Source organism: Clavelina lepadiformis, chromosome 7 (assembly GCF_947623445.1).
Source record: "Clavelina lepadiformis chromosome 7, kaClaLepa1.1, whole genome shotgun sequence".
In the NCBI taxonomy this organism is placed as follows: Eukaryota; Metazoa; Chordata; class Ascidiacea; order Aplousobranchia; family Clavelinidae; genus Clavelina; species Clavelina lepadiformis.
The window spans coordinates 9,990,160-10,017,165 of record NC_135246.1 but is presented as its reverse complement, the minus strand read 5'-3'; the positions used below and the strand labels follow the sequence as shown (position 1 = coordinate 10,017,165).

The 27,006-nt window shown below is 34.3% G+C and overlaps 4 protein-coding genes and 2 long non-coding RNA genes across 6 annotated transcripts; 3 read left to right on the top strand and 3 right to left on the bottom strand.

Moving 5' to 3' along the window:
* Window positions 1–1,831: 1,831 nt before the first annotated feature.
* On the top strand, window positions 1,832–3,874 carry LOC143464474 (scavenger receptor cysteine-rich domain-containing protein DMBT1-like). The gene is made up of 6 exons (XM_076962255.1): window positions 1,832–2,034; window positions 2,196–2,237; window positions 2,322–2,500; window positions 2,666–2,837; window positions 2,994–3,190; window positions 3,381–3,874. The coding sequence occupies exons 1-6, from the start codon at window positions 1,845–1,847 to the stop codon at window positions 3,600–3,602; spliced, it is 1,002 nt and encodes a 333-aa protein (XP_076818370.1). The 5' UTR covers window positions 1,832–1,844; the 3' UTR covers window positions 3,603–3,874.
* Window positions 3,875–4,129: 255 nt separating this feature from the next.
* Window positions 4,130–9,177, bottom strand: LOC143464471 (scavenger receptor cysteine-rich domain-containing protein DMBT1-like). The gene is made up of 11 exons (XM_076962253.1): window positions 9,158–9,177; window positions 8,936–9,003; window positions 8,445–8,638; window positions 7,152–7,311; window positions 6,843–7,042; window positions 6,612–6,771; window positions 6,375–6,422; window positions 5,896–6,074; window positions 5,571–5,742; window positions 5,018–5,211; window positions 4,130–4,729 (listed from the first exon to the last, which is right to left on the bottom strand). Exons 1-11 carry the CDS (start codon window positions 9,160–9,162, stop codon window positions 4,490–4,492), a joined length of 1,620 nt encoding a protein of 539 aa, XP_076818368.1. The 5' UTR covers window positions 9,163–9,177; the 3' UTR covers window positions 4,130–4,489.
* A 139-nt stretch (window positions 9,178–9,316) lies between these two features.
* Window positions 9,317–10,982, top strand: LOC143464476 (uncharacterized). The gene is made up of 2 exons (XR_013118510.1): window positions 9,317–9,724; window positions 9,860–10,982. It is a non-coding gene; the product is annotated as an uncharacterized LOC143464476 (long non-coding RNA).
* On the bottom strand, window positions 10,778–14,522 carry LOC143464473 (scavenger receptor cysteine-rich domain-containing protein DMBT1-like). The gene is made up of 10 exons (XM_076962254.1): window positions 14,425–14,522; window positions 13,976–14,169; window positions 13,682–13,841; window positions 13,311–13,507; window positions 13,053–13,212; window positions 12,757–12,804; window positions 12,396–12,574; window positions 12,100–12,271; window positions 11,688–11,881; window positions 10,778–11,265 (listed from the first exon to the last, which is right to left on the bottom strand). Exons 1-10 carry the CDS (start codon window positions 14,468–14,470, stop codon window positions 11,032–11,034), a joined length of 1,584 nt encoding a protein of 527 aa, XP_076818369.1. The 5' UTR covers window positions 14,471–14,522; the 3' UTR covers window positions 10,778–11,031.
* LOC143464475 (uncharacterized) lies at window positions 14,443–17,985 on the top strand. The gene is made up of 3 exons (XR_013118509.1): window positions 14,443–14,577; window positions 14,726–14,813; window positions 17,084–17,985. It is a non-coding gene; the product is annotated as an uncharacterized LOC143464475 (long non-coding RNA).
* A 3,044-nt stretch (window positions 17,986–21,029) lies between these two features.
* Window positions 21,030–24,715, bottom strand: LOC143465761 (uncharacterized). Its single transcript, XM_076964229.1, has 7 exons — window positions 24,607–24,715; window positions 23,975–24,186; window positions 23,527–23,699; window positions 23,376–23,445; window positions 23,089–23,270; window positions 22,661–22,793; window positions 21,030–22,502 (listed from the first exon to the last, which is right to left on the bottom strand). Exons 1-7 carry the CDS (start codon window positions 24,660–24,662, stop codon window positions 22,417–22,419), a joined length of 912 nt encoding a protein of 303 aa, XP_076820344.1. The 5' UTR covers window positions 24,663–24,715; the 3' UTR covers window positions 21,030–22,416.
* Between the last annotated feature and the right edge of the window lie 2,291 nt (window positions 24,716–27,006).

Genomic DNA, 27,006 nt, shown 5'->3' with positions numbered 1-27,006 from the left:
ATGGAAACAGACCCAAAGGACAAGGGTCAAACCGAGCTCTCATTTAGCAGCCCCGCAACGAAGGACTAAAAGTTAAATTTATCGAATGAGTCAAAGATGTGCAGTATAGGCGCAACAACATATTTCAAATGCCTACTTGGACGTCAAATGAAGTTACAAAATGTGTACAATGACGTATTTGTTTGAACTAGAAACAAGCCAAGAGCAATAACAAAAAAACGAAAATAAATTCTTACTCTTAATACCGTAAAAAATGTTTGCATGAAGGCACAAAAATTTTCACAAACTAAAACCTGAGCCCTTTCATTTCATTAGACTTTCATCTCTGATTCTAATCACAAGTCACAACCGAAATGTACTATTTCTATGAAAGGTTGTACGTCATTAGCATTACGCAATTATTAAAACAACATTAGGTCAGATTCAGAACAACGATGACATAATAAAAATGTTACAGAAAAATCAACAACTTCCCACACAAAAACAAAACGTCTTATGATCATTGGAAAGTATTTCTTTTATCCCCTCAAAAGTCAATAAAACATAGGCAGGTGCTTAGGTACACTAGTGGAGAAAAATGCGAACACAGTAAGTTTTACAGCGAAACAAAAACAACTTTAATATTTGCATAAAGCTACACAATATTTGCTTTTTGAAAAATGTAAACCTGGTAGAAAGTTTTAAGGAAAGAAGTCCCGAAGTAAGGAATTGACTTGACGAAAAATCCCCGAATGTGGATAATATGAAGAGATGATCTGAGGTTCACCTGGAAATGACAATAAAGTTAAAACATAACGTTCAACTCGCTTAAGTCTTTTTATTACAGGAATTCGATCATGCCAAGAAGTATTATTTCAAATCCATGAGATTGGAAAAAGCGAGAAATGACGTAAAAATCTTCTAATAACTAGTGGGCTGCAATACCGTTATCTAAAACCTGGCATTGTCCATCACGATTCCAAATTTCTGTTTTACGTTTTCCATCTGGTGTTTGAGTAATAATGGTGGTTTCTTCATTGCCATGTTCGTCTCTTCGAGTTATTCTCTCTTCCATTGACTGCAAATCAGAAAGCTCAATTTATTGGCAAGGTGTTTCCAGATAGTAGAAATACGAGTAGCTGAACCTTTGCACATAGTGTCCGTGCAAAATAGCACAATCTATTGCACATATGGTCCAATTGCACAATTAATTCCAGAGGTGAGAAAAACATTTATGTAAAACATTTTGAGTTAAAAATGATACATTGGAAGAAATAGAACATGCTTAGAATGATAAAAACACATTGTGCGAAAAGCCACCACTTTGTTATCAATGTCGCATGTTTTAACAAAATAATATTGATAATGCTTACCCCATCTGAACGACGGATCATGGACCGAGATTGCATCATGCTTCTTGTATTGCTAAAAGGATATGATCGAGTCAACTTTTTATCATCTGGAGTAAAAACTGATGATGAGTTTTCATTGGATTTCTCTGGATGCTTCTTTAGCACAGCATCCAAACCTTTTTTCTTGATGTCACTATCCAAATCTGATAAAGAAGATATCGAATTTTGTTTACAAAAAACAAAGTTGTATAATTTTGAATAATTAAATAAATAATGATTTGATTGCTGTTATCCAAGTCTGGCGGTACCTTGGTCAACTTTTGGAAGGGCTTTGTCGAGAAAAGGAGCATACAGTGATCGGTTGAAAAACTTTTCCAACTGTTGTAAACAACAATTTACTCAGTTTTTCTAATTAACACACAAACATGGAAATGTTTAAAACAGATAATTATTATATTGCATATTGCATATAAATCTGTACCTGCAAAAGAATCTTCTGCGTTGTTAAATTGCATGAAAACGGAACATTATTTCAATTTTGAGGTTCTTGACGGAACGACCGATAAATCTCCGTTGTTGACTTACCGAAGAGGAAGAAGTCTTGCTCCAGTTAATTACACTTCTAGTAGTGGAGTGCTTTATGTCCGTTTTCGATCAGACAGTTCCTACAACTTCCGTGGATTTAACGCTTCTTTCATAAGCGGTAGAATGGTTGTATACGATCTCGTGTAATTTATCTAACAATGATAAATTAACTATAATTAAATTTTGATGTAATTTTTAAGTGATGTGTACAGTAGTAATAACTCCCTACATAATTCGAAGCTATTAAAAATATTCGTGCTGTAACTTTTTGTCGTTTAGTTCCCAGCGTACCCACTACTATTCCTGTGACTGAATTTGAAGGTAATATGCCGTTTGAATTCAAATTGTATTCTCAAGTTGTACGCGAATATCTTTTAATTTGCTTATCTTGAACATACAATCCAGAATGTGGCGAGAACTTGCAAGTGCCACCTACCGGGCACGGGTTCGTTGTCAGTCCAGGATACAATCAGCAACACCCCAGTAACTTAATGTGCGTCTGGTTGCTAACCACGTCGTCAGAGAATCGTATTCGGGTCTGGTTTGGCTACATATCCACTGAAACGTGCTGTGACTGGATTAAGGTTAACCAAAAATGACGACTATAGGTGTATGAAATAACACATTTTATGTTATTTTTACTACATATGTGATCGTTTGCACTCGTTTTATATTTGTTACACTCATTGCACTCGTTCTTTTTAATCAACCCAAGGGCTACTGGATAAAATCTGTTTGCATAAATGCAGGTACGAGATGGCGCTAACGCAAATTCCCCCAAAATTGGCGTCATCAGTGGCAGCCCTCAATTTTTTCCCAGCTATGTTTCCTCCGGGAGTATACTAAGAATTGAATTTGATTCGGACGAAGTGGCCAACGGAAAAGGATTTAACTTTTATTACGAAAACTACAAACCTGGAAGTGAGACGAGAAATAACGATTAACGATTATTATTTTTAAAGGTTAACTAAAACTGATTTAATAAGAATTTTTTTGTTATCCATATTTGGTCTCTTGGCACAAATAAAACTAGTACTGAAATCTATTTCGTGGAAGTATAATAATCCTGTATCGCAGACGACGCGCAAACATCTACATGCGGCGCCAAATTGACAGCTGACGTCAACCGCTTACAATACTTTTCCACACCCAACTGGCCAGGTACTTACGACAACGATACGCTTTGTATTTGGGTTATCACTGCAGGTTTCGGCCAAACCGTCCGACTTATCATTCTGGGAGCAATCACGGAGGTTTTCTCCGATGAGATCAAGGTATATATGACTGCCCTGCATTTATTGCAATGATTATAATGCATCTTTTCCTTACTTTACTGGCGATGTATAACAATAATTGTTGAATGCATTATACTCCATTTTTTACCTTTATCTTGCACAGTTTTGCTTATAAACTGATACGCTTGTAACTTTAAGCTATAAGTTGCGTTTGCTTTTTTCCATACAGGTTTACGAAGGTGATCAACCAATTGAAGAGAACCGGTATGCAACTCTCACTGGAAAACATGCCGAGCGGTATAGCTTCACAAGCTCGGGAAACCAGTTGACTGTCGTGTTTGATACTGACGAAAACCACCGCAATAGACTCCAAGCTGGAGGCTTCAGAGCATCCTACCAAGCCGTTTTCGACAAGACGTCTGGTCTTCTCGGATCACTCTTGTCCAGATAAACAGAAAAAAAGATAACGAAAATAATATGACATGGAAGTAAACACCACATTTGCTATGATGATAAAATGATATTATTCTTTATAAACAACACATGTCGCAGCATAAGTAGCTTTATTTCGGCTACAATGTTAATTTTATGTTTGTTGGCCAAAGTTCGTATAATATTTCAACGCATGTAGATTATAAAATAAGCTAAAAATGTATAAGCGAACTTACTCTTTTTTGGTACACTTGTATTGTAAACTGAACAATGAAATCCTCCATAATCGGACATGTTTATTCTGTATACTTATCAAAACGCAAACAAAAATAGGATATCATATTTTAATTAAAAGTTGTATAGGCTGTCAGGGCATAAGCTAGAAATTATACCTTCAACAAAATATAAGTTTTATATCGGAATCCACTTGAGTCCACTTGAACAAATCCACTTGATTGCATTTGTAACAGTTAAAGTTAGCTTTGAGGACCTTTCACACTTTTAATCACATTTTCAAGTATGAAATTATATTAAAGTTTACAACTCTTTCAATTACTTTTTTATTTATAAGAAGACAATCAAAGTTTTTATCCACAAAATGCAGGTTTTTACAAACTAAAAATAATTTTTTTTTTGTGCTTGATGCAAGTTTCGGAAAAGTTTATACGTACATACAAAAACTATACCCAAACTTCAAATATAATACCGCATTAACTGTATTATAAAGCAAAGGAATAAAATATTATCAGTGATATTATAGAATCCAAAAAGAGCACTGCTAAACACTCAAGAAGCAATGAAAGCTGAAAAACATCAATAGTTTTATAAAAACAACAAAACGGACGATTTTGAGAATCAGGGAAGTCCAGCAAGAACAGCCATGACCATTTTATAAACTTCTTAAATTTATCGAGGATCCTTTTGTTCACGCTGTAAGAGACCCGTTCCTACTTTATTTTCAGGCTCTGACTGGGCAAGTACTGATTGGTAGGAGGCTCTAAATCCACCATGATGTGCGGTCGAATTAACAGCAACTTGAAAATAAACTGTCATGAACGGGCCAGTGCTGCTTCTCACAAAATCTTGATAATGTTTGCCAGTTAAACGCAGCAACGCCGGACTATCTGTTGATTCACCGTCAAAGATCTGCAAGAATATAGTTAAAGTTCTTCAAAACATGTACGTGTAATTTAAACTTAAATCGTAAGCTAAGAAGGATTTTAAACCTACAAAAATAAATAATAAAAGATATTCTAACAAAAAAAATGTATAAAAAACATTTGTTTTATTATAATTACGGGAATTAAAAACAATAAAAAGTTAGGCTAGTGATCACATATGTTTCAAAAACGTTTGGCGCAATACGTATAAACAACTCTGAGAAGAAATCTATGATTTAATTACTATAATACAATTGAAGGAAATAAAACTTACATGCAGAATACCGGCTAAACCTTGCGTAATAATACCCAGAACATGTAGGCGAACCCTCAAACCAAATCCAGCTTCGATAACCCATATGCATCCATCAGACTGATTGTATGGCTCGGGAAAGTTAGGACTGCTGAAATACTGCAAAGTAGCATTTGCCTCAAGTTTTCCTCCACACGTCGAAGTAAGCGTATCTCCTGATACACAATTATTGAAGATGAACAATATAAATATATTTTATTGATTTTAGTTATCTTGCTCCAATACTGTAAAAACAAGCCTGTATGAACAAGCAAAACAGAGTTTCAAGCGTTGCAATAAACTTCAGCACGTACATTTGCTACTATAGTAAGGCCTACTTCTGCTACTAGTTAGCATAAAAAACTATCAGAAATATCGATAGAAATCACACGAAAACTTCGTGTGAGGTAAAGCAAACATACTATAACTAACTAATAAAAGAATCAAAACCGAAAGACTATCTATACAGACAAAGGAAGTACAACTTAATTATTGTAATGATTAAAAAATTTTAATAAATTATTTTATTTTCCACCTCCCACACTGTAGGTTTCATAGAGAGCAACAAATCCGCGACCGTTTAAACTGTAATCACTCTCAAACTCAACTCTCAGAACTGGACCAGTTGAAACAAAACTGTGGAAGTTAAATGGATAACCACTGATAACACCAAGCTTGGCCGATCTCTGGCTTGGACCATCGCGAATCTAAAATAACAACAAATAAGTAAACACAGAGCATAACTATATATAGTTTTAATGAATACAAATAAGTTTGAATTAAGTGTCTCTTTCTTTAAATAAACAAAGATCAATTTAAAGAGGATAGAGCAAACAAAAGTTCAGGAAAGATAGACTTACAATGATCCAATCACAGCAGGTTTCCGTGTATACGTAACTAAACCAAATACGAACTTTCCGCCTATGTGGAGCAGTAATTATCCAGGTGCACATGACATCATTGGCGTGTGCGCCAGGATAATTTGGTGATGTAAAATTTCCATGACCGTTAGTGGGCGTGGTTAAGTCTCCACCACAATCTTTAAAATAAAGAACTTATTTTTATGTTAATTTTTATTTATTGTCTGTTGGAAAAATCAGGCTTCGATTACGGTATACCTAAACGAGTCCCATCTAAATTGTCTATTGAAAAAAAAAGCTTAGGCCTCCATAGCCTATATTTACTTCAATTAATTTCGTTGATCTACATGTTGATTGCATACATACTTTATTCAGCTAAGCTTATATATGGAATGCGAAAAAATTGACGTGAGCTAAGCTTAAGCTTTGTTTGTAATTTGATGAAATCTATCCGCACCACATAGAAAATAGCAACCAACCTTGGTCAATAAAAGGCGGCTCCAGGGTCAAAACATTAATTACGGATTCTGCAAGACACAAACAAATGCTGACATTATGCTATACTTATAAAAGCTAATAAATTGAAAACTTAAAGAAATATTTAGTTTTTATTAAGAGCTGTGCAACCTTGTATTTTGGTTGTATAACATAGTTCCATCAGCATATGATTTATCACAATGCTGTACAAGGATGTTATTTATGTTAATGATACTCACCGTTGCGGTAAAATGCTATGAAGCCAGTATTGCTAACTTGGGCGTTTGACCGAAAACGTACTTGCATTACCTGGCCAGTGGAAGAATACGTTCTGCTTCTGAATGACCGACCTCGCAAATAGGCTAATACTGGAGAACTTTCGTTATCTCCATTTCGTATCTATGCGTTGAGGAATAGATTCAAAAAGTGTAAACATGTGAGATTTAGTTTGCAGACATTACTAGGCTTACCAGCAAACTGTCGCAGCAACTTTCGAAAATGTAGCTGGTAATCTGAATAACAACCCTCATGCCAACTGGTGCCTTTAATGTCCAAATGCAGAACACATCATCGGGGTAATCACTAGGGTAATTTGGCGAGGCAAGGGTAGGAGAAGTCTCTTCTACTTCATTTATAATTATTGTATCTCCACATCCACTGTCACCGGGATCTACATTCATTTTGCAAGTTAAACGCGAATTGAGAGGTTTAATGAAGTATGCAAGATGTATTAGTTATGTTAAAGCATTTACAACTTGTAGATTGGCTACGAAACTTACGAGCTCTATACTCTACTTGGAAACCAGTAAAAGTAATCGATTCATCGCTTTCAAACTCGATGTAGAGCGCTCCAAATGACGAAATGTAGGTGAGGTCTCGTGTGATGTTTCCCCTGAAATTTCCGATAATTGGAGAATTGCTATTTCTTCCGTCTCTTACCTTAAACGAATCCAAGTAACTATTACACAGTACGTATAGATCACGCAGCCTTTTGTTAAAGATAGGCGGTTAGGTTAGGAGAGTGCATGGGTATGAAAAAAGTTGATTTTGGCTATATAAGATTTTATTGGAGTTAAATCTAAATTAGAAGTTAGATTTAGGTTCGGTTTAGGTTTCTATGTTACAACATTTAAGTTAGGTTAGCAAGGAACTGTGAAAAAGAACTTCGAACGCACGATTTTGTTCGGTGAAGTAGTGGCAGTCAATTTATAAAGTTGTCAAAATATGTGCAAAGTATAAGCTGAATTCATATTAAAATTCTGCTGAAGTAAAGTGATTATTAATTGATATTTGTGACATTTAATTGTAATAGATAGAACTTTTGCGAGTTACTGTCTGGGTGGCAAGATTTTTTCGATAGCTTATACTTGACAATAAAAATTTGTCCACCCATTTTGGCACTTTTATTGCAAACGTTTTTAGCACCGGATTGTAATGATTTCATTCAGGTAAAAAGTATATAAATTTATTTACACGATGAAGAAAAAATATTGAAAATATGTTTCCCAGTTTTTATTTTGCAGTGGTTTGAACGTTACGCCCTGGACATGTTCGATATGTTCGACGCGTGCGACGTGAAATGCGTAAGAGTTTGCGTAGTATATGCGGCACGTGTAGTAAAAGTAAATCAGTTTATATTTACTGCAAGTCTATTTTTTAGACTTTGCCTGAAAAACAAAGCAAAATTACATGGTAACTTACCGCAGCTACCACGCAAACTTTTACCCATTTCACGTCACATGCTATACGCTGACCACTAACATTATCTCATGACAAATAAAACCTATGCGTTGGATTGAAAGCATTGTAAAATAAAACTAGGCAAATTTTCTAATAGTTTTTCTTTACTATATAAATAAATTTAAATGATACCCACAAAAGCGAAATCTTTGCAAGCCGATGCCCAGATCGTTTTCAATAGAAAAAGTTATCGAAGTGGGTCGACAATTTCCATTGTTAAGTATAGGTGGTTGAAAAATTCTTGCCACCCAAAACGAGATGACCGCCGTAACTCGGAAATTGTCTACTATTTATGTTAGTATTATCTCACCAGAAAATCTCAAACATCTTACAATGATGTAATCGCAACATCTCTCAGTCAATATTTCAATGAAAGCAATTTCAACTTGATCTCCATCATTGGCTGCTTCAATGATGTAAGTGCAATTGAGATCATTGGGATAATTACTAGGGTAGTCTGGGCTTGAAAAAATCTGTCTTGCAGCAAAAGCCGTGAATGTTGTTTGGCACTGACCGCATGCAACGCCTACATATAGAAATCAGGAAAAATTGTTTTCCTGTATAGGCTTGTATATGACGAATGATTATTAGTTTCAATACAAGGTACAAAACCACATGGCTGATTGGTCTAATTATATCAAAAACTATTTGACAACAATTACATACACTTACATTTGTAGACCTTTTCATTTTTAAACTTATCCGTTTTGCTAAATTTTACAAAATAGACATTAAATTTGTCACATCCTATCCGTAATATATAGACTAAGTTTGCTCGAGGTACTATTTATTAATTAAAACATTGTTTTGCAACAAAATTTACCTGTCACAACAAGAACAGTCAAAAGCAAAACAAGAAACTTCATGATGCTTCTTTTCGCTGAATGCTCACTTCATACATAAAGGGCAGCATTAATAACGGTTGGTAGACCTATTCCACATTGCCCTGAGCTATTCTTAAACTTCTTTGGCAGCAACAACGTACAATGAAACACGCGATTATGGGATAATTGTGCAACGCAAATATGTTTTCATAAATATTTACCACATTTTCGGCAACTTCTTTATTGTGAATGCATTGCAGAGCACGGTTATTCATGATTATGAAAATAATCATGATAAATTCTGTAAATGTACTTGGGCAAACCTGAATAATTTAAGAAGACTTTTGTTACTGTTTAGAGCTTTCAAGATAGGTAAAAATTCCACTCATGGCAGATTGTAATTAAAAGACCATTTATTACAGTAAACTCTATGTTGAAAGTTGTTAATTTTGTAAAACTTTAAGTTATAACTTATGCAGTTGTTGGTTGTGAGATAAGTTGAAATTAATTGTTTGTGGTATAAAGTAAATTAATACGTATGTCTTCTTCCTGTGAATATCATCGCTATATTTACTATAATCAACCTACGCAAATTTTCTTTGAAATACACCTTGCATGATAAACATTGAATCTATTTTAGGTGATCAAAATTTCCCTAGTTTATCCTATGGCTATAACGTTCAGTTATCAAACTAACGAGTAAGCTGCACCAGGAGTATAAAAATCTGCGAATAACAAATGCTCAAAAGTTGAATTCTTGCGCAACCTAGCAGCACTAGAATAATGAAGTTTGTGTGATTATCAACTCGTTAGAATTTATTTGTAAAAATATCGATATTTTTAAAATATTTTTGATTTACAAATAGTGAGTTTTGCATATACTGCACTATGCTTACAGATAACTAATCATTTATACCTTACAGATTGTGTTTCAAGGAAGCAGTGATCAAAAATGAACAAAGATCAGCAAGAAAAGATAAGTTCTGTCATCAACATCAGTATAGACAACTAAACGTCAAGTCATTTTAATGAGTGCTGGGTCAACTATACCTAAACCTTTTGATATTTCTGTATAATTGCTTGTTGTTCGTTATTTATAAAACGTCTATTAATAAAGTTACTAATATTTGTTTCTGTAAAATACACTCTCTACATGATGATGTGGTATAATTAAAATAGATTTATGTGCACGTAATCCTTTATAACACGTTTTGTGGTTGGTTTCCGTATGTTTTCTTTTTTTTTATCTGATTAATTATCGATTTTCGTACTTTTCTTTGTGCGAATTTTTACTTCGAGTTATGTCGGGGTATACCATATTGGCAGATAAAGTTCAACAAGTTCAACAAGTTCAAGTTACAAAACTGACTGAAACTTCTTGAGTTTTGAGCTCGAATCATGCATTCAACAGCGGTAAAACATATATGCTTTGTTAGAAACACTGATTGTTGCAAGTTTCGAACTTTTGAACAATTTTCTTTAAATTGCAGTTTCCCGCTGTGTTTCTTTTATCTGTCGGGCACACAGTTTTATAAACAAAGAAATTATTAACAATAAATTGTTTTTACGTAGATTTGGAAAGCAGAAAAAATATAACCGTTCCCTAATGTCTATTTTGTATCTCGAAAAGCATATGACCAATTATAATATAGCTATAATTTATACGTCGACAACTATATAGCAATTATCTTTTCACGATTCACCAGAACGTTTACTTTGTCAAAAATGTATCATCCATATCAGGACATGGCCGAATTTCACACTAATTTAAAATCAATCACTTGAAATTTAGGCCTTCCGTTAATCGTATTGTAGCTTGTGTTTATAAATTAGACACCACGTTACTTTTTGCAATTTTATTTCAACCAAATATCAAACGTTCACGAGACAGGATACAGTGCACAATAAAAGGCTTGCAGCTATTGCTCACTTAGGCTGCTCTGAGCTACATATTGTTACAAATGCACCGTTATACCGCATTAAATCATGGTAAAGTAGAATTAGCTGTTTGAAAAATAACTATAAACCAATAAAAAGCAAACCCAGTAGTTAAAGATCTCAAAATTTATAATTATGATGACAGTTTTAAACCTTTTTAGCGAGGACCTTTACCGTCACGCATTGTTTGTGACTCGCCTAAGGGCAACTCAAGTTCAGGTGCAGTAGCTTCATAGGTGGCTCTAAATCCACCATGTTCCACGTCGTCATTTGGAGCTACTTCAAGATGAACTGTCATAAACGGTCCGTTGCTGGTAATCACAAAGTTTTGATAATGTTTGCCAGCCAAACGGATCAGGGGGGGACTGTCCGTTGATTCACCGTTGTAGATCTACAAAAACATTGTTGGCTAAGTACTTAATTAAGCATAAATCGGAAACATAACAATCTAAAAATGTTACACATTAAACCAAAATGATTCAAGCGTTTGCGTTTTGGTTTGAATTTTTAGACAATAAGATTTTTAAGAATGGTAATCGCAAATTAACTAACTTATTTTTTGAGAAAAGTTATAAGCTCCCTCAAACAAAATGATATTGTGATAAGGTATCATAATCTTTATCCTCGGACTGAAGTGAATTTTTACACTACTTAAACTTGGCGATGATTCCTCACCGATCGAGCCTCGATCGGCTATACCGAGCTGGTCTTTGTGCAAGTTCCGATTTTTGTATATAGGTTAGTTCTTTGATTTTTTATACCGTATTGTCTGACTTTTGAACTGTTTAGTATAGGAGAAAACAAAAAACTTACATGAAGAATAGCAGCGAGGCCATCTGTAATGATTCCCAGAATATGTAGGCGAACCCTCAAACCAAATCCAGCTTCGATAACCCATATGCATCCATCAGACTTATTGTATGGCTCGGGAAAGTTAGGACTGCTGAAATACTGCAAAGTAGCGTTTGCCTCAAGTTTTCCTCCACATGTCGAAGCAAGGGCATCTCCTGTTAATGGTGTTTTCGAAAATGAACGCGTTAATTTGAACTTAATTTTAACTCATATTCCATTTAACAATTTTAGATCATTCCGATAACAGAAAGTCAGTGCTGGAAATGATACACAGAATAATGACACAAAATATTCAAAATCAGGCAAATTATTCAGATAGCTGGCTGCGAATTGTGTCTAAGATTAAGAACACATCTTTAACAACTATACATACCTGCTGGATCGTAGGTTTCATACTGTGCAACAAACCCTCGACTGCTTTGACTGTAATCGCTGTTGAAATCGATTCTTAAAACAGGGCCATTCGAAATAAAACTGTAAAAGTTCAATGGATAACCACTGATAACCCCAAGCTTGGTCGATCTAGGGCTTGGCCCATCACGTATCTAGAAAAAAATCCGTCAAATTTATATATTGGCTACTTTTATGAGAGAAAAGGATCAATTTCATTCAATGGTGCTATAACATAACATTTATTTTCTGGACGGGATCAAACAGGGTTGTACTCACAATGATCCAATCGCAGCATGACTCTGTTGATACGTAACTAAACCAGACGCGGATTTTTTGGCCTACTTGGGCTGTAATTATCCAGGAGCACATAAGCTCATTGGCGTGAGCCCTCGGGTAATTAGGTGAGGTGAAATTTCCATGGCCGGTGGCTGGCGTTGACAACTCACCACCGCATTCTATAAAATACAGGACAACCATTAGTTCTCCACAAACTCGTTCAAAAAAGGAAGTTGATGCGTTAAAATAAAAACATCATTTGAAAAAATTTGCAAAATAACTTATTCAGGGAGCATGAAAATATTTTTATATTCATATCATTTGCCTTAAAAAGTGTAACCATTATATGTCGGTTACTTACCGGTATCAATCAGATTGGGTTCCAGACTTACGGTGTTAATAAAAGTGGCTGTAATGTAAAAATTTGGACGTAAGTTTCTTTTTGAATAACCTATTTTTAAAATCTTTCTGGGTTTCAAAGAGAGTGGTATGTTATCGTGCATTTAGTTTTTGCTATAAAACCTTATAAGATAAAAAGAACATACGTTGTGTCAAAAGCATACAACTTAACTTGGACATAATTTAATCATAAATTGTAACCTAATGCGTATATAAATCTTTAAACAAGAGTAACCGATTATTTATATAAATGCTTACGGCTTCGAAAGGTTGATATGAAGCCACTGGCACTGTTTTGGTCATTTGATCGAAAACGGATTTGCAATACATTGCCGCTCGAAATATAATTCCGTTGTCTAAATGATTGACCTTGTATGTAGGCGATTATTGGCGAACTTTTGTTATCTCCATCACGTATCTACATTCAGAAAAAAATAGAAAATTTTAGTAAACTGAAACAGGCCTACAGTATGTGAACAGAACGACAAGACTTATTTCCTAAATTCTGAGCCTTACAAGCAGATTATCGCAGCAATATTCAAAATCATTAGCAATGAGGGTGAAGAGCACACGCTGGTCCTCAGAAGCAATCAAGGTCCAAGTGCAGTAAGTATCGTCTGGATAGTCACTTGGGTAATTGGGCGAGGCAATAGTACGAGTATCTGTGTCTACTGTCATATCTATAGTTTCCCTGCAGTTAACATCTCCGGGATCTGCAAGAATGTAACAGTTTAAAAATGGCTTTCGAAAGCACTAAGAACTATTCCCTTTTTGTTTTACATTATCTATGTATCTAGTTGTATTTGTTCGTTTTGGATATATTTCTATTGTTACAGCTGGCATTATTATAAGCAATAACCAAAGCAAAAATGTGGTTTATATCGTACGAGATCTGTACTCCATCTGGAAACCAGCAGATGTAACGGAATCGTCACTTTCAAACTCGATGTAGAACGCTCCAAAAGACGAGATATAGGTAAGGTCATGTGTGATGTTTCCTCGGAAATTACCAACTATTGGAGAATCACTAGTTTTTCCATCTCTTACCTTAAACAAATTTACAAGGTATTTAAACAAATACAGGAATTTTTAAACTGTTCTTTTAGTTTAATTATTTCGTTTTCTGTTTTTTGATTAGGCTCCTATAGGAGAATATTAAAACATTGCTTTTCTGTACTTACTATGATATAATCGCAACAATTCTCGGTCAAAATTTCAATAAAAGCAACTTCAACTTGATCTCCATCATTGACTGCTTCGATAATGTAAGTGCAGTCGAGATTGTTGGGATAATTGCTAGGGTAGCCAGGGCTAGTGAACGTCTGCGCAGCCGGTACAGCCGTCAGGGTTTCTTCGCATTGTCCGCTGACATATTCTATAATAGAACACAAAGATTATATGACAGCCTATTGACAGAATGAATGTGAAGAAAATGTACTTCAAATATTCACAACAACGTAAACTCAGAACATGAACACCTAATTTCTTTATCAACAAACAGCATGAAATGTTCCCACAACATTGGGAACATAATGGCTTCTAGAAGTAAGTAACCATTACCTTTGGTTTTTTTTCATTACCAGTGACAAACAGTCGATTGACTAAAACGTAAGAATAAAACAATCATTACCTGTTACAGCCAGCAAAAGCAGAAATGTAGCAAACAGCTTCTCCATCTTGCTTTGTCTGAACTGATGTCTAAAACTGTGCCTATATATGTTGGTTTATATACCAATTTGCAAAACTCTAAACGTTGCCTAAAGCTATTCTTTGATTCTCTCAGGTATGCTTGTGATATGAAAGATAAGCAAGCATATTTTATTTAAAATGCGCTGTAAAAACTACACCATTTTTCAAAAACATTTTACCAGTTTTTGATCATAAACGTCTAAGGTGTTATGAAACAAATTGAACTTATTTTCTACTTACAGGAATTTTTCTCCATGTGACAACACCTACAATAAACCAAACTACATCTTATTGGGTTTTTTGGTCTTTCTGTAAAAATTATAGAAACAAGTACGTCGACTGTTTTACTTTATTATGTTACAAACAGATTATCATTTTTTGGAAAACGTTGGTGATCGTTTTACAGGATTAAATTTTTTCCATTTTGTAATAATATTCTTAGGTACTGTAGTCTGCGGGTGTTAATTTTGTGCAGGATTCATTCTGTTTATTTGCATGACCGCTTCGACGACTTTCAGATACAAAAGTGTACTTTAATAATGTAATTTACAGTCCAATGATAAAACTTGATTTAACATGGGACGTTAGTAATTTTTCAGAAATATTTTGATTTCTACTTGAATTTGCTTACGGTAAAAACAATATTTTCGCCAAAAAAAATCTAATTTTAAACCTGACCGTTGAACGGTACTTAGAAAGTAAACAAGCAACCAAAATTTTTTTTTTTTGCCTATGGCGTAGTTCACTCCGACAATATAATTTAATGGTCCAGATATAGTTGTGTTTAAATTTATGCAGACGACGACTGTTGCTAAAAATCTAAACTGCTCTTTGCAAAAAAATCGTAAATACTGGCACTAAATTACTATGAATTATACTAACCTGGAATAAATGTCAACGTTGTTTAGCGCCGTAACTTTCGTTTAAGGTTTACGTTAAATTAATGTTTTGTTTATATTTACAGTAGTTGCCATTAACATTATATTTTAAACCGCATTTTTAACAAAACTTATCACAAATGACAGAATAGTAATTCGATATGTTGCCACAAAATTTGAATTATGTACCATGTTCTTGGCTTTTTATCGTTTCTAAGGTTGAAATAAATTACATAATGAAAAATAACAAAAGTTAGTTTATGAGCCTGTCAGCTTCGTAGCAGAGTGGTTTGTTCGCTGGCTTCACAATAATTGCGGCCCAGTTTCCGTGTTTGAAACCCAGTAGAGTCTAATCGTTGTAATGACCATGACAAAAGCATTAATGAAACTTGCTCCTGTGCAGCGGATCTGATGGACATTTATAAATTAAGTCAATGCTAACAAATTCAAAGATCAAAATAAAATATGTTTGGCAATCGGAACTTGCACAAAGGCTAACTTTGTAATGTGAGGAGTCATCGCAGGCTTTAAGTTATTCAAGAGTATTTAAGTTATTCACTATGTCCGAGTATAATCATCATCATACCATATCACGATAACTAAGAAATTTCCGCTCGCCTGTGGCACACTAGTCACGTGCTATGTCGTTATACCTTTTTTGGAGAGCCGTTCTATACAGATTTCATAACTGTAACTTTTCTGACATTTTTTTCAACAAATTTGTCGGAGGGCAACAAACCACACTAATAAAATGTCTTTATGTAATTGGCCCAATATAACGTACCTTTAACGATTTTGTCTGCAGACGACGAAGTATGCAAGTATAACCTCGTTATGTAATGGGTCGTTTTTATAGCATTATCTAGCTGGCAGAATTAATTAGTTCGAGAGAAAATACATTCCTGTATAAGTATCACTGCGTTGCAATGTGTTATTTTTCAGATGCTGCTTTTCAATGGATGTTTTAAACTATAATGCCGTATTGCAAATTACAAAAGTATTTTAGACATATTTGAAATACAGTACTTTATTTATCACAGTAATTCAAGTTCCCGCGCTAAGTTTGCGGTATATATGTCACGCACTCCATAAGCGGTTAAAATAATAAAAAAGAACAATAAACGGCTGACGATTCACAAGCGAAATTCAAGCAATTATGACACGTATAGCAAAATATAATGGTGTTGGCTTGACTTAAGTTTTTACCACATTTACAATGTTGCCGGCATGCTTTCAAAGCATTAGGTTAATTTGTCATAGCTAAATGGTTTTTTTGAATTCAAAGTCTTCACTTTAATTCAAATCTAATTACACCGTGTCCAACTTTGACATTGTTGCAATGTCATGAAGAGATGTCATTAAACTCATGTAAAGAGTTTTTTAAGCAGATTAAGCCCAGCGGTTATGGACAATAATGCTAAGAGCAATTAATCATCCTATAAAGTAGATGTTTTTCAAGTCGATATAAGGTGTTTTTAACTTTCAAGTGATTCCTGCGTCCTATGAATCATATAAAGACGAGTTTCAGCGTAAAACCTGATGTCGTTGGCTTGGCACGTATTTTGCTATTGCTTCGGGCACAAAATGTACATTTCGTCGATTGACATTTTCACATATCAGGTTTTCAGAATAAAACCAAATATAATTGCAGTTGACGTTGCGTTATCTGTTTCCACCTTTCAGCATTACAAGCAGGTATATCTGAACATGCTGTATTTTTAGATGAATGTTGGATTTCATTCTCACGTTCAATACATTCGGGTATTTTAGTGATACCAGAACTTTGGAGTGACTTTGGACGGACTTAATACCCATCCTTACTGAATCGATATGCATATACTTGTACGATTATACGTTAAATGTATTTTGTATTACCTTATAAGAACAGCAAATTTACATTTATAGGTTAAATAAATATGAGTAACTAAACAGACGAATTTTAAAACAACTTACAAAATAATTCTCTACGTTTAAGTTATACAGTTTTCTAGCCAGTAAATAATTAATTAATTTTTAGACAATAATATATCCTATAGAGTATAGACTATTGAGCAATCGGTTGAATTTTGAAGGTGAGTTTTTCTTGGTTTGTATTGCGTCGCTTTCTTATTCATTTGGTTGTGTCATTATTCTTACGCAGTTACACTCCTTGTCTTCTGTTTTCTGCAGTTCGTATAAAAACAAACACGCAAAGCCATAAACTACATGAAACTATAAGGTCAGTTTACAAACACAGTTTTGCCATGAGCAAAATAGAGGAAAATTTTGTTGCTGATCAGAACAAACTTTTCAGTGTAGGTGGATGATAGATTTGGCGATAACAACGTTTTCACGTGCGAAAGATTAAGTTTGCGAATTGTGTTTGCGCGATAAAGCTACAAACGATTGCAGCAAAATTCAACTAGATTAGGTTAATTTTGAGCGGAATTTTCTTTTGCTGTTGTTTCAATAAAATTGAAAACAAAAAATCGTCTTCAACTTCAACTTCAAAAAACTTTTCAAACTAAACTCGCATAAGTTTGATATCAAAAAAATGTTGTTTTACATGCAAGCAAATGAAATACAAACAAGCGCAGTTTCATAAAGTGTGTGCAAAAAGAAATGTTTCTTAATGGGATCGGAAAGACTGGCTTTCTTTTGATTGTGCTCTTTAGATAAGAATGCACAAAACGGAAAAAATTATCGTAAACTTTAAATTAAAAGACGAAATTCAGTCGGTGTACCAACCTACAAATTTTAATTTTGAATCTTACAGTAAATTAGAACTCTTAGCTTAAATTTATTTAAAAGTTGAATTTCCTTACATATAGATGATATAGTACATAATTTTTTTGTTATTTAAGAAACACATTCTTGTTATCTTGAGCTATAGCAATACAATTCTTCTAAGAAAACGCAATATTTTTGTTTTCAAATCTGCTTTTACCTTTTCTAACGGAAAATCTAGAATGGAAAGTGTGCATCGTTAAACGTGTAAAACGTTTCAATGAAAGTCCCTAGTTTGTTCTTTGCTGCTGTGACGTAATTTGATAATACAAATCTTACACTATGATATGGCGTCAAACAAAGGCAAACGTATGGGGAAAGAAGAAGTTTTGGGCAGTAGAGGGCGTTCTCTCGACGCTTCGTGGTATCCTGTAACCAAAACTTTTAGCCTAAGCCGGATCGCAGGAGCTAAATATTATCTCAGGAGGATCCATTTCTGCAGAAATTGGAGCTGAAACTCAATTTACAGTAAAGTTCAGGGGCTTGGCCGGTGCCAAGAGTTTTTTGTTTTCAAGACAGTTCCAGCCACTGGACTATCGTTCACATTTCTAGTTTGTTTCTAATTCACGACCACTTTTCACAAAATAAAAAATTGTTGTCTCTTACTTTAACTTACCACCTTACACTTACACAATTGTTAATATTACACATTTCATTACAACTTTACACCAAGCTATTCCTCTTACTACCGCTACTCTACTACTGTCATCCACTCTAATCTTACTACTTTCCTTACTTGGAGGGAAGGTCGCCCATGATGGGACACTTTTAGGTATACCGCTCTCACTCAAAAACGCAATAAGCTTCGGCTAATCTTTTTTCGAATTATGTTAGGTATAGAATTGCTCGAAATTAAGCGCATGAGTTTTAATAAACGTTCATGTCATTTATTGAGACTATTACAAAATAAAAATGACTTTTTGTCCAATCTTGGATAAGCATGTTAAAACAAGTTGGGACAGTACGTATATGTATTCTAAACAGTATAAAACCTTCCTTAAACTAATCTGTAATGTTAGAAACTTTGCCTTTGAAATCGAATTCCTTAGCTTTAAATCAAAATTTGAATTGATTTTTTCAAGAAATTGATAAATCAAACAAACAACGAAATAAAATTTTCTAAAAATTTGTGTGGGCATTTCTTTCCAGCGTTATCGTTGTTAAACATAGGAAAGGAATTCGTTTTCCTCTCAAATTATGGTAGGCAAGCTTTTTAAAACTTTGCGTGGTAGGCTTGCACAAGTTATACCACAGCGTCAGTGATTCTGCTTCCATTGCAAGTATAGGAAGCCTTTATAGTTTACCAACTATCTTTGTAGATATGTGTGGTTAATAAGGCTACCAGAGCTATTTTGGTAACGTTGTGTATCCTAAGCTTTCCATTTTTTTTTCTTTTTATGAGATGATTTTTAAAAAATGATAAGCGCGTTAGACTTTGTTGATAAACAAACTTTCCATGTAATCGTTTTCCTAACAGACGGATCTACGTGTTTGTTCTATGTAACCATGTTTTGTCATTTTTTTCGTTCGTATGATCATAGATTTTGACAAATTTGATTAAACTTGGCACAAATCCAAATGTTTTGAACGAAACTAGTCAAAGTCAAAGATTATAAAAATGTAGAAATCAGTCTCAACACCATAGAGGTACCTGCAGCAAATAAGACCCAGAAGGTTATGAGGCTCGTTCCTGGTATTTTTTACTCAAAGCTGGGTAGATTTTTACTACGGTTGATTTAAGATGCTACAGTAATTAGCTGATCGGTGCAGTTTCGATTGTTTTGGTTCAGTAATTTTAAAGAGAGAAGGCTGGAAAGTTTTATTAGGGTATAATAACACCATCATAGGCTACTTTTTAGGGTCTTCGAGTATTTTGTACTAAGTTTAGCCCTTTTAGAATAGGGTGTAACTGATAATTTCCTTTGCCTTGTTTACGTTAGGCAGTAACGAGTGTTGTAATAAGGCCCACTAAAAACTTTAACTTAAAATTTTATTCATCTCTTTATTTAGGACGATGGTTAATTTTCAATTGAGGTTGCATTTACCCCCGCAGGTGTAAGACCATGTTTGAGGGAGTGCAAACAAAATAAAAATTCTCTCCAACCATTTAAAAATAGCTTTACTGTTATACCTGAAAATTGGATAACTTGTAGCCATGAAACTGTTTTATCAAACGGCAAACTTGAGCCAAATACACTATATAGAGTTAAGAGCGTTTAAAAATTAGGAAGTCTATTTGCTGCAGGTGCCTTGTAAGGTATAGCGCCAGTTCCCCAAGTAAAGGTAATTAATGTGTCCCATCTTAGGATAACCATTATAGTGATGTCCCATCTTGTGCACTGTCCCATCATAGGCGTCTTCTACTATCCTTACTCTACCATCTGGTCGGGTAGTTGAAGCGACAGTAGGCAGTCTTAAAGCTGCAGTTTATAAGGTTGACAATTTCAAATTAGGGAAACACACTTAAATTCAATAATGGATTTGGATCAGTTGGTATCATTGAGCTCGAAGCTGAGCTTTTATTGATAATAAGAGCTCCGAAGACGGAGCAATTTCATATTTCGGCAAACTATAGGAGTTAATTTAAACGTGCACGCTGCAAAACGTTATAAAGTAAAATTAAACGTAATTTAACCAATAATTTATTCGAGATTTTAGCTTTTATATGCTTTCTATAACTAGCAGACGCGACGATCTTGATGTTATATTTTTAAAATGTAGTAGGCTCCTTTAATCTAAACGTTTTACAACGTTTGGATATTGTGGAACATCGACAAAATCTAAGTTTTTTTCCCTGATGGGCTACACTATTTATACTAAAATTTAAAACAAAATGATGACTTTACCAAATTTAATGGAATGGAAATACAGGTTGACGCTTGAGAAACACTATAGAAAACAATTTTCAAATTGCAAAAGTGGTCAACTTTACTTCGTGAACAACGGTCAATTCCAAGTTTACATTCGATGTTTTTGAACACACGATCCATTACCTTAAAAACAGATACCGTACATATGTTTTAGAATGCTGTGATTTTACCTATGAACCGAACACCGTAGAACTCAACTCTACTGTACATTAAATATTGTAATATTCATCAACAAGTAAATGATTCTAGTACGTGATCTAAAGATATGCAGTAACTTCTGTTACAGTAGGTAACCTCGGTCAAATCTAACAACAGGTCAATTCCATGCTTAACTTTGTCAGAATCAGACCTACTGGACCTCAGGGGCACATGAATTTAGGAAGTTTGCAAGCCAGGCGAAAGTAAGCTATAACGGCTTCACATTGCTGAGCAAGGCCATACAAAAACGTGTAATCATTAATATGAAATTGGATAGTTCAGCCTATATTTAGCATCGTCCCTATGCGGATACATTCTTGAGTGATCGGCAACCAGCTTTAATATTGCAATTCTTGAGAAACGCCAGGTTATTTTCGTCACTCTGCAGTTGATAAATAAATCATTTAACTTAGATTTCTGGCATATACTTTAGCTGTCATTAAGACTGTTAAAGATGACAAAAAACACAATATCTAAAAATTATTGAGAAGTTTGCATACTGATATAAGAAGCATCACAGCCAACTCTTTTCAAATCAGAGATGGAAACAGACCCAAAGGACAAGGGTCAAACCGAGCTCTCATTTAGCAGCCCCGCAACGAAGGACTAAAAGTTAAATTTATCGAATGAGTCAAAGATGTGCAGTATAGGCGCAACAACATATTTCAAATGCCTACTTGGACGTCAAATGAAGTTACAAAATGTGTACAATGACGTATTTGTTTGAACTAGAAACAAGCCAAGAGCAATAACAAAAAAACGAAAATAAATTCTTACTCTTAATACCGTAAAAAATGTTTGCATGAAGGCACAAAAATTTTCACAAACTAAAACCTGAGCCCTTTCATTTCATTAGACTTTCATCTCTGATTCTAATCACAAGTCACAACCGAAATGTACTATTTCTATGAAAGGTTGTACGTCATTAGCATTACGCAATTATTAAAACAACATTAGGTCAGATTCAGAACAACGATGACATAATAAAAATGTTACAGAAAAATCAACAACTTCCCACACAAAAACAAAACGTCTTATGATCATTGGAAAGTATTTCTTTTATCCCCTCAAAAGTCAATAAAACATAGGCAGGTGCTTAGGTACACTAGTGGAGAAAAATGCGAACACAGTAAGTTTTACAGCGAAACAAAAACAACTTTAATATTTGCATAAAGCTACACAATATTTGCTTTTTGAAAAATGTAAACCTGGTAGAAAGTTTTAAGGAAAGAAGTCCCGAAGTAAGGAATTGACTTGACGAAAAATCCCCGAATGTGGATAATATGAAGAGATGATCTGAGGTTCACCTGGAAATGACAATAAAGTTAAAACATAACGTTCAACTCGCTTAAGTCTTTTTATTACAGGAATTCGATCATGCCAAGAAGTATTATTTCAAATCCATGAGATTGGAAAAAGCGAGAAATGACGTAAAAATCTTCTAATAACTAGTGGGCTGCAATACCGTTATCTAAAACCTGGCATTGTCCATCACGATTCCAAATTTCTGTTTTACGTTTTCCATCTGGTGTTTGAGTAATAATGGTGGTTTCTTCATTGCCATGTTCGTCTCTTCGAGTTATTCTCTCTTCCATTGACTGCAAATCAGAAAGCTCAATTTATTGGCAAGGTGTTTCCAGATAGTAGAAATACGAGTAGCTGAACCTTTGCACATAGTGTCCGTGCAAAATAGCACAATCTATTGCACATATGGTCCAATTGCACAATTAATTCCAGAGGTGAGAAAAACATTTATGTAAAACATTTTGAGTTAAAAATGATACATTGGAAGAAATAGAACATGCTTAGAATGATAAAAACACATTGTGCGAAAAGCCACCACTTTGTTATCAATGTCGCATGTTTTAACAAAATAATATTGATAATGCTTACCCCATCTGAACGACGGATCATGGACCGAGATTGCATCATGCTTCTTGTATTGCTAAAAGGATATGATCGAGTCAACTTTTTATCATCTGGAGTAAAAACTGATGATGAGTTTTCATTGGATTTCTCTGGATGCTTCTTTAGCACAGCATCCAAACCTTTTTTCTTGATGTCACTATCCAAATCTGATAAAGAAGATATCGAATTTTGTTTACAAAAAACAAAGTTGTATAATTTTGAATAATTAAATAAATAATGATTTGATTGCTGTTATCCAAGTCTGGCGGTACCTTGGTCAACTTTTGGAAGGGCTTTGTCGAGAAAAGGAGCATACAGTGATCGGTTGAAAAACTTTTCCAACTGTTGTAAACAACAATTTACTCAGTTTTTCTAATTAACACACAAACATGGAAATGTTTAAAACAGATAAAAATTGCTGACCACAGTTTCAAAATTAGTGTGCATTTTCGGTTGGTATGGTGTTACGTCTTTTCTAGGGGCAGATGGTGCAGGCTCGTTTGAATTAGAATGTTGAAATTCAGGTTTTAAAATTTGATCTCTCAAAGATTTACTCCCGGCATAACTCTGCACTCTTTGATCACCAATATTTTCATCTGGAATTTGAAGCCGTTTTACAATTTTTTGTAATACGAAGGAAATCTAATAATAAGTATACCTTAAAATATAAATAACAATTACACCTTAAAATATAAATAACAAGTACACCTTAAAATATAAATAACAAGTATACCTAAATGGAAACAAGTTAACAATTAATACTTGTGTTTTGAAATGAGCAATTTGTAAAAGCAAATAGAAAGGTATTATTGATAAAACACTTTCAGTAATTCAATATGATTTGAAAATAAATACTATAGATCCAACTGACTTAGATTTCCTTGAAAAGAAGAAAAGGAGTCAGCATTTTCGTGAAATTTCCTCATAAACTTATTGATCAGGCCAAAAAAGTCGTCATCACGAAAAGGATCCATTTGAAAGTGAAAGTCAAAATTTTCATTATTTTCATTTTCATCATCAAACCAGTGTTGATCAGGAAAAGACGACTGTCCACTCCAATGGCTTTGAAAGGTGTCATCATCTCTTTAAAAAAGATGAAATAAAATTCTTGTAAGAATTGTATTGTTACCAATTGCAACACATTCTCCATAACCAACAACTATCATCCATTATATTTGTCACTACTAAAGGTACCATTGCTCCTAATTGTTATATGAACAAATGATCTAAGTATGATACTATATTACATTCGAGACTGGGAGATTTGACAGGTGTTACAAAAATTGTAGGCACTAAGGTAAAACCCTTGGTCTGACAGCATGCAATACACTTTCCAATATCATCTGCATTGATAGTCGATGATTTTATGGATGTTGTAAAGTTGATGGCACAAGTTTAATTAAGTAACAATAGGCCAAACAAAATAATTTGTAATGGCTATAACATAAAGTATCGGGAAACTGAAACCACAAAAAAACAAATAAAAAACAGTCAATACTGTACCTGTTGTCACCACGATGAGGATGAAAGAGATGATCAAACAGGCTACCAAAGCCCATAATACTTACAGATCTTATATGGTTACATACACACACTTAATACATCATTTAACCTGCAACAAAATTAATTTCCAATAAAACGTTTAGTTACCTATTACTTAGGTTGCATAATTTGATTATCAGCACTAATTATATTGAATTTCCAACCACAATTAAGCTGACTATAGTGTGCCTGCTTATCAGTAGTTACTAAGTTTATGTATTGAACTTTGTTCGAACGTGAAACTATAGGCCTAGTTTGGATGTTAAAGCAAAGATCTCTGGTATAACACAGATGTAAAAGTTGTACACCGCAGTCGTAGATAATGACATGAACAACTTGAAATAAGGCATTCCTTAGACATTATTAATTATATGTATTCAAAATCAAGGATACAGGAAGTTTCTATAGCGCGGGAAGGGTAACCCGGGTAACGAAAGTCATGGAAGTCTTTGAAACTGTTTAAAATGCAAAAAAAAAAACATAGTGAATGTGGTCGCATTGCCGCCTGTAGCAGGAGATTCTGGCAGTCAAGAAAGCGATATTGAGGATTTTGCTGGCGATATGGCAGATATTTTTAAACCGCTGGAGAACTTAAGGTAGAGGAAGACCCTGAGAGTCTTCTGCAGGGTAAGAAAAAACGATTTATAAAATGTTACAAAATTTACAAATATGTGGTAAAAAATGGTACTGGCCGCTTTTTATCAATCTTTTAAACACAACGGTGGTAGCTGCATGGAGAATTCACTGCCAGCTTGAAAACCAAAAGATGATAAATGTTGACTTTAGAAGACAAGTGACTTTATGTCTAATCAAAATTCAAGAAAAAAGTGATATAGCTGCTGGTGTTGCAGCTGAGCTACCACTGGATGTTCGTCCCGATTGCATGAATCAGTTCTTAGGACATGCAGCAACCCAAGGTCGATGCAAAGTGTGCAATAAGAACATAACAAGTATGTGCACGAAATGCAACATCTGACTCCATGGAGAGCGTGGTAAACATGCTTCCAAAATTATGACACTCATTGCTAGTGCATTTGAATAAATAAATTCATGTTTCTCCAAAACTGAGTGTAAGCCCTAACATATCTCTAACAAGAAAGATGTAAATATACTATGTTTGCCACCAGGCACAATAATCATCAAATATAACACACAACTGGTGAATACAGAACTTTATCGTCTGCCGACGTTTCATTAATCCATTCAGGTCGACTTCATCAGGGCAATGGGAATAAAACATCAATTTGGAAAAATATATAGAATAACAATCGCTAGGATGTAAGACGTAATGTAAGAAAGGTGTAAGTTTAGTTCTCATTCAGCACAGAAAATTGAAAAACTGAAAATCTTGTACAGTAAGCCAGCAAAGGGAACATGACATAACTCTAAGTAGAAATATATTACAACCTTAAAACTTTGCAAAGACCTTACTTATTATAGCAATATATGTGAAACTAATTATTTTGTGACCAGCAGACCCAGAAACAGGTGAGGGTTTATATGCCCGACCTGAAGTCTGATCAAAACATTTTATGTCTAATTGGTCGATATACTGCAATGTGATAAACGATGCACATGACATTATGGTTAAAACAACAAAATCGGTGTAAATTCAGTTAATTTTTTCTTCCCTTATGACAACTTAATGATTATTGCAATTATTTTGTCTGTTATTTCGAAGGAAGAAAACCAGCTCCGAATTTGAAAGTGAACTAAGTTATTGTGTCATGAAAAACATAACCTACAAATGTTTTTCGTTCAAACAGTTTGCTCAAGAAAATATGTAATTCACTGAACGAAAGCAGCAACGAAACCTTATGCGATAATCTGATTGAGTCTCTTAAGCAGCATGCGATTTACCGATGTTTTTGCTTAACGTTAGATAGGATTTGATTTGGGACTTCAGATTTGTACACAATAAAACGATATATGTGTTAAAGCAGTATGAGACTAACCAATTTCATCTGTATATATATATACAGATGAAATTTGTTAAACGTATACTGGTTCAACGTATCAATCGTTTTATGGTATCAAAATCGGAAATCTCAAACCAAATCCTATTTAATGTTAAATAAATCTATCGGTTAATCAAATCAAACTTAAAGGAATAAATCGGATTATGGTATCATGATTTTCTTCTGACTTGCATAGTGCTGTCATTTAATCATATCATCATCTTCGGCCAGACGTTCGGAAGCAAAGATGAGTCTCGCATCTCACGTTTACCGATAAGCGAAAAGAGAATGTACCTTTTTCGAGTAATTTTTTCGACGTTTAAAAGCGAAGCGGAGATGAGGTCACGTGTGCGGTTGAAACTTTGGAGAATATTTTTTAGAGCTGAATAAATGTTCGCACTGA

What these genes read in the sequence shown, in the direction of transcription:
- LOC143464474 (XM_076962255.1), top strand. Translation starts at nt 1,845, where the DNA reads ATGAAAACGGAACATTATTTCAATTTTGAGGTTCTTGACGGAACGACC. An exon ending in TAACGCTTCTTTCATAAGCG is followed by an intron (nt 2,035 to 2,195) that starts GTAGAATGGTTG and finishes TTTGTCGTTTAG; the next exon opens with TTCCCAGCGTACCCACTACT. An exon ending in CGAAAACTACAAACCTGGAA is followed by an intron (nt 2,838 to 2,993) that starts GTGAGACGAGAA and finishes CCTGTATCGCAG; the next exon opens with ACGACGCGCAAACATCTACA.
- LOC143464471 (XM_076962253.1), bottom strand. An exon ending in GATGTTGCGATTACATCATT is followed by an intron (nt 7,312 to 8,444) that starts GTAAGATGTTTG and finishes GATTCGTTTAAG; the next exon opens with GTAAGAGACGGAAGAAATAG. An exon ending in CATAGCATTTTACCGCAACG is followed by an intron (nt 6,423 to 6,611) that starts GTGAGTATCATT and finishes TGTGTCTTGCAG; the next exon opens with AATCCGTAATTAATGTTTTG.
- LOC143464473 (XM_076962254.1), bottom strand. Translation starts at nt 14,470, where the DNA reads ATGGAGAAGCTGTTTGCTACATTTCTGCTTTTGCTGGCTGTAACAG. An exon ending in CCAGATGGAGTACAGATCTC is followed by an intron (nt 13,508 to 13,681) that starts GTACGATATAAA and finishes ACATTCTTGCAG; the next exon opens with ATCCCGGAGATGTTAACTGC. An exon ending in TGAAACCTACGATCCAGCAG is followed by an intron (nt 11,882 to 12,099) that starts GTATGTATAGTT and finishes CACCATTAACAG; the next exon opens with GAGATGCCCTTGCTTCGACA.
- LOC143465761 (XM_076964229.1), bottom strand. Translation starts at nt 24,662, where the DNA reads ATGGGCTTTGGTAGCCTGTTTGATCATCTCTTTCATCCTCATCGTGGT. An exon ending in TTCTTTTCAAGGAAATCTAA is followed by an intron (nt 23,700 to 23,974) that starts GTCAGTTGGATC and finishes TTCAAATTCCAG; the next exon opens with ATGAAAATATTGGTGATCAA. An exon ending in TGATCCGTCGTTCAGATGGG is followed by an intron (nt 22,794 to 23,088) that starts GTAAGCATTATC and finishes TCTGATTTGCAG; the next exon opens with TCAATGGAAGAGAGAATAAC.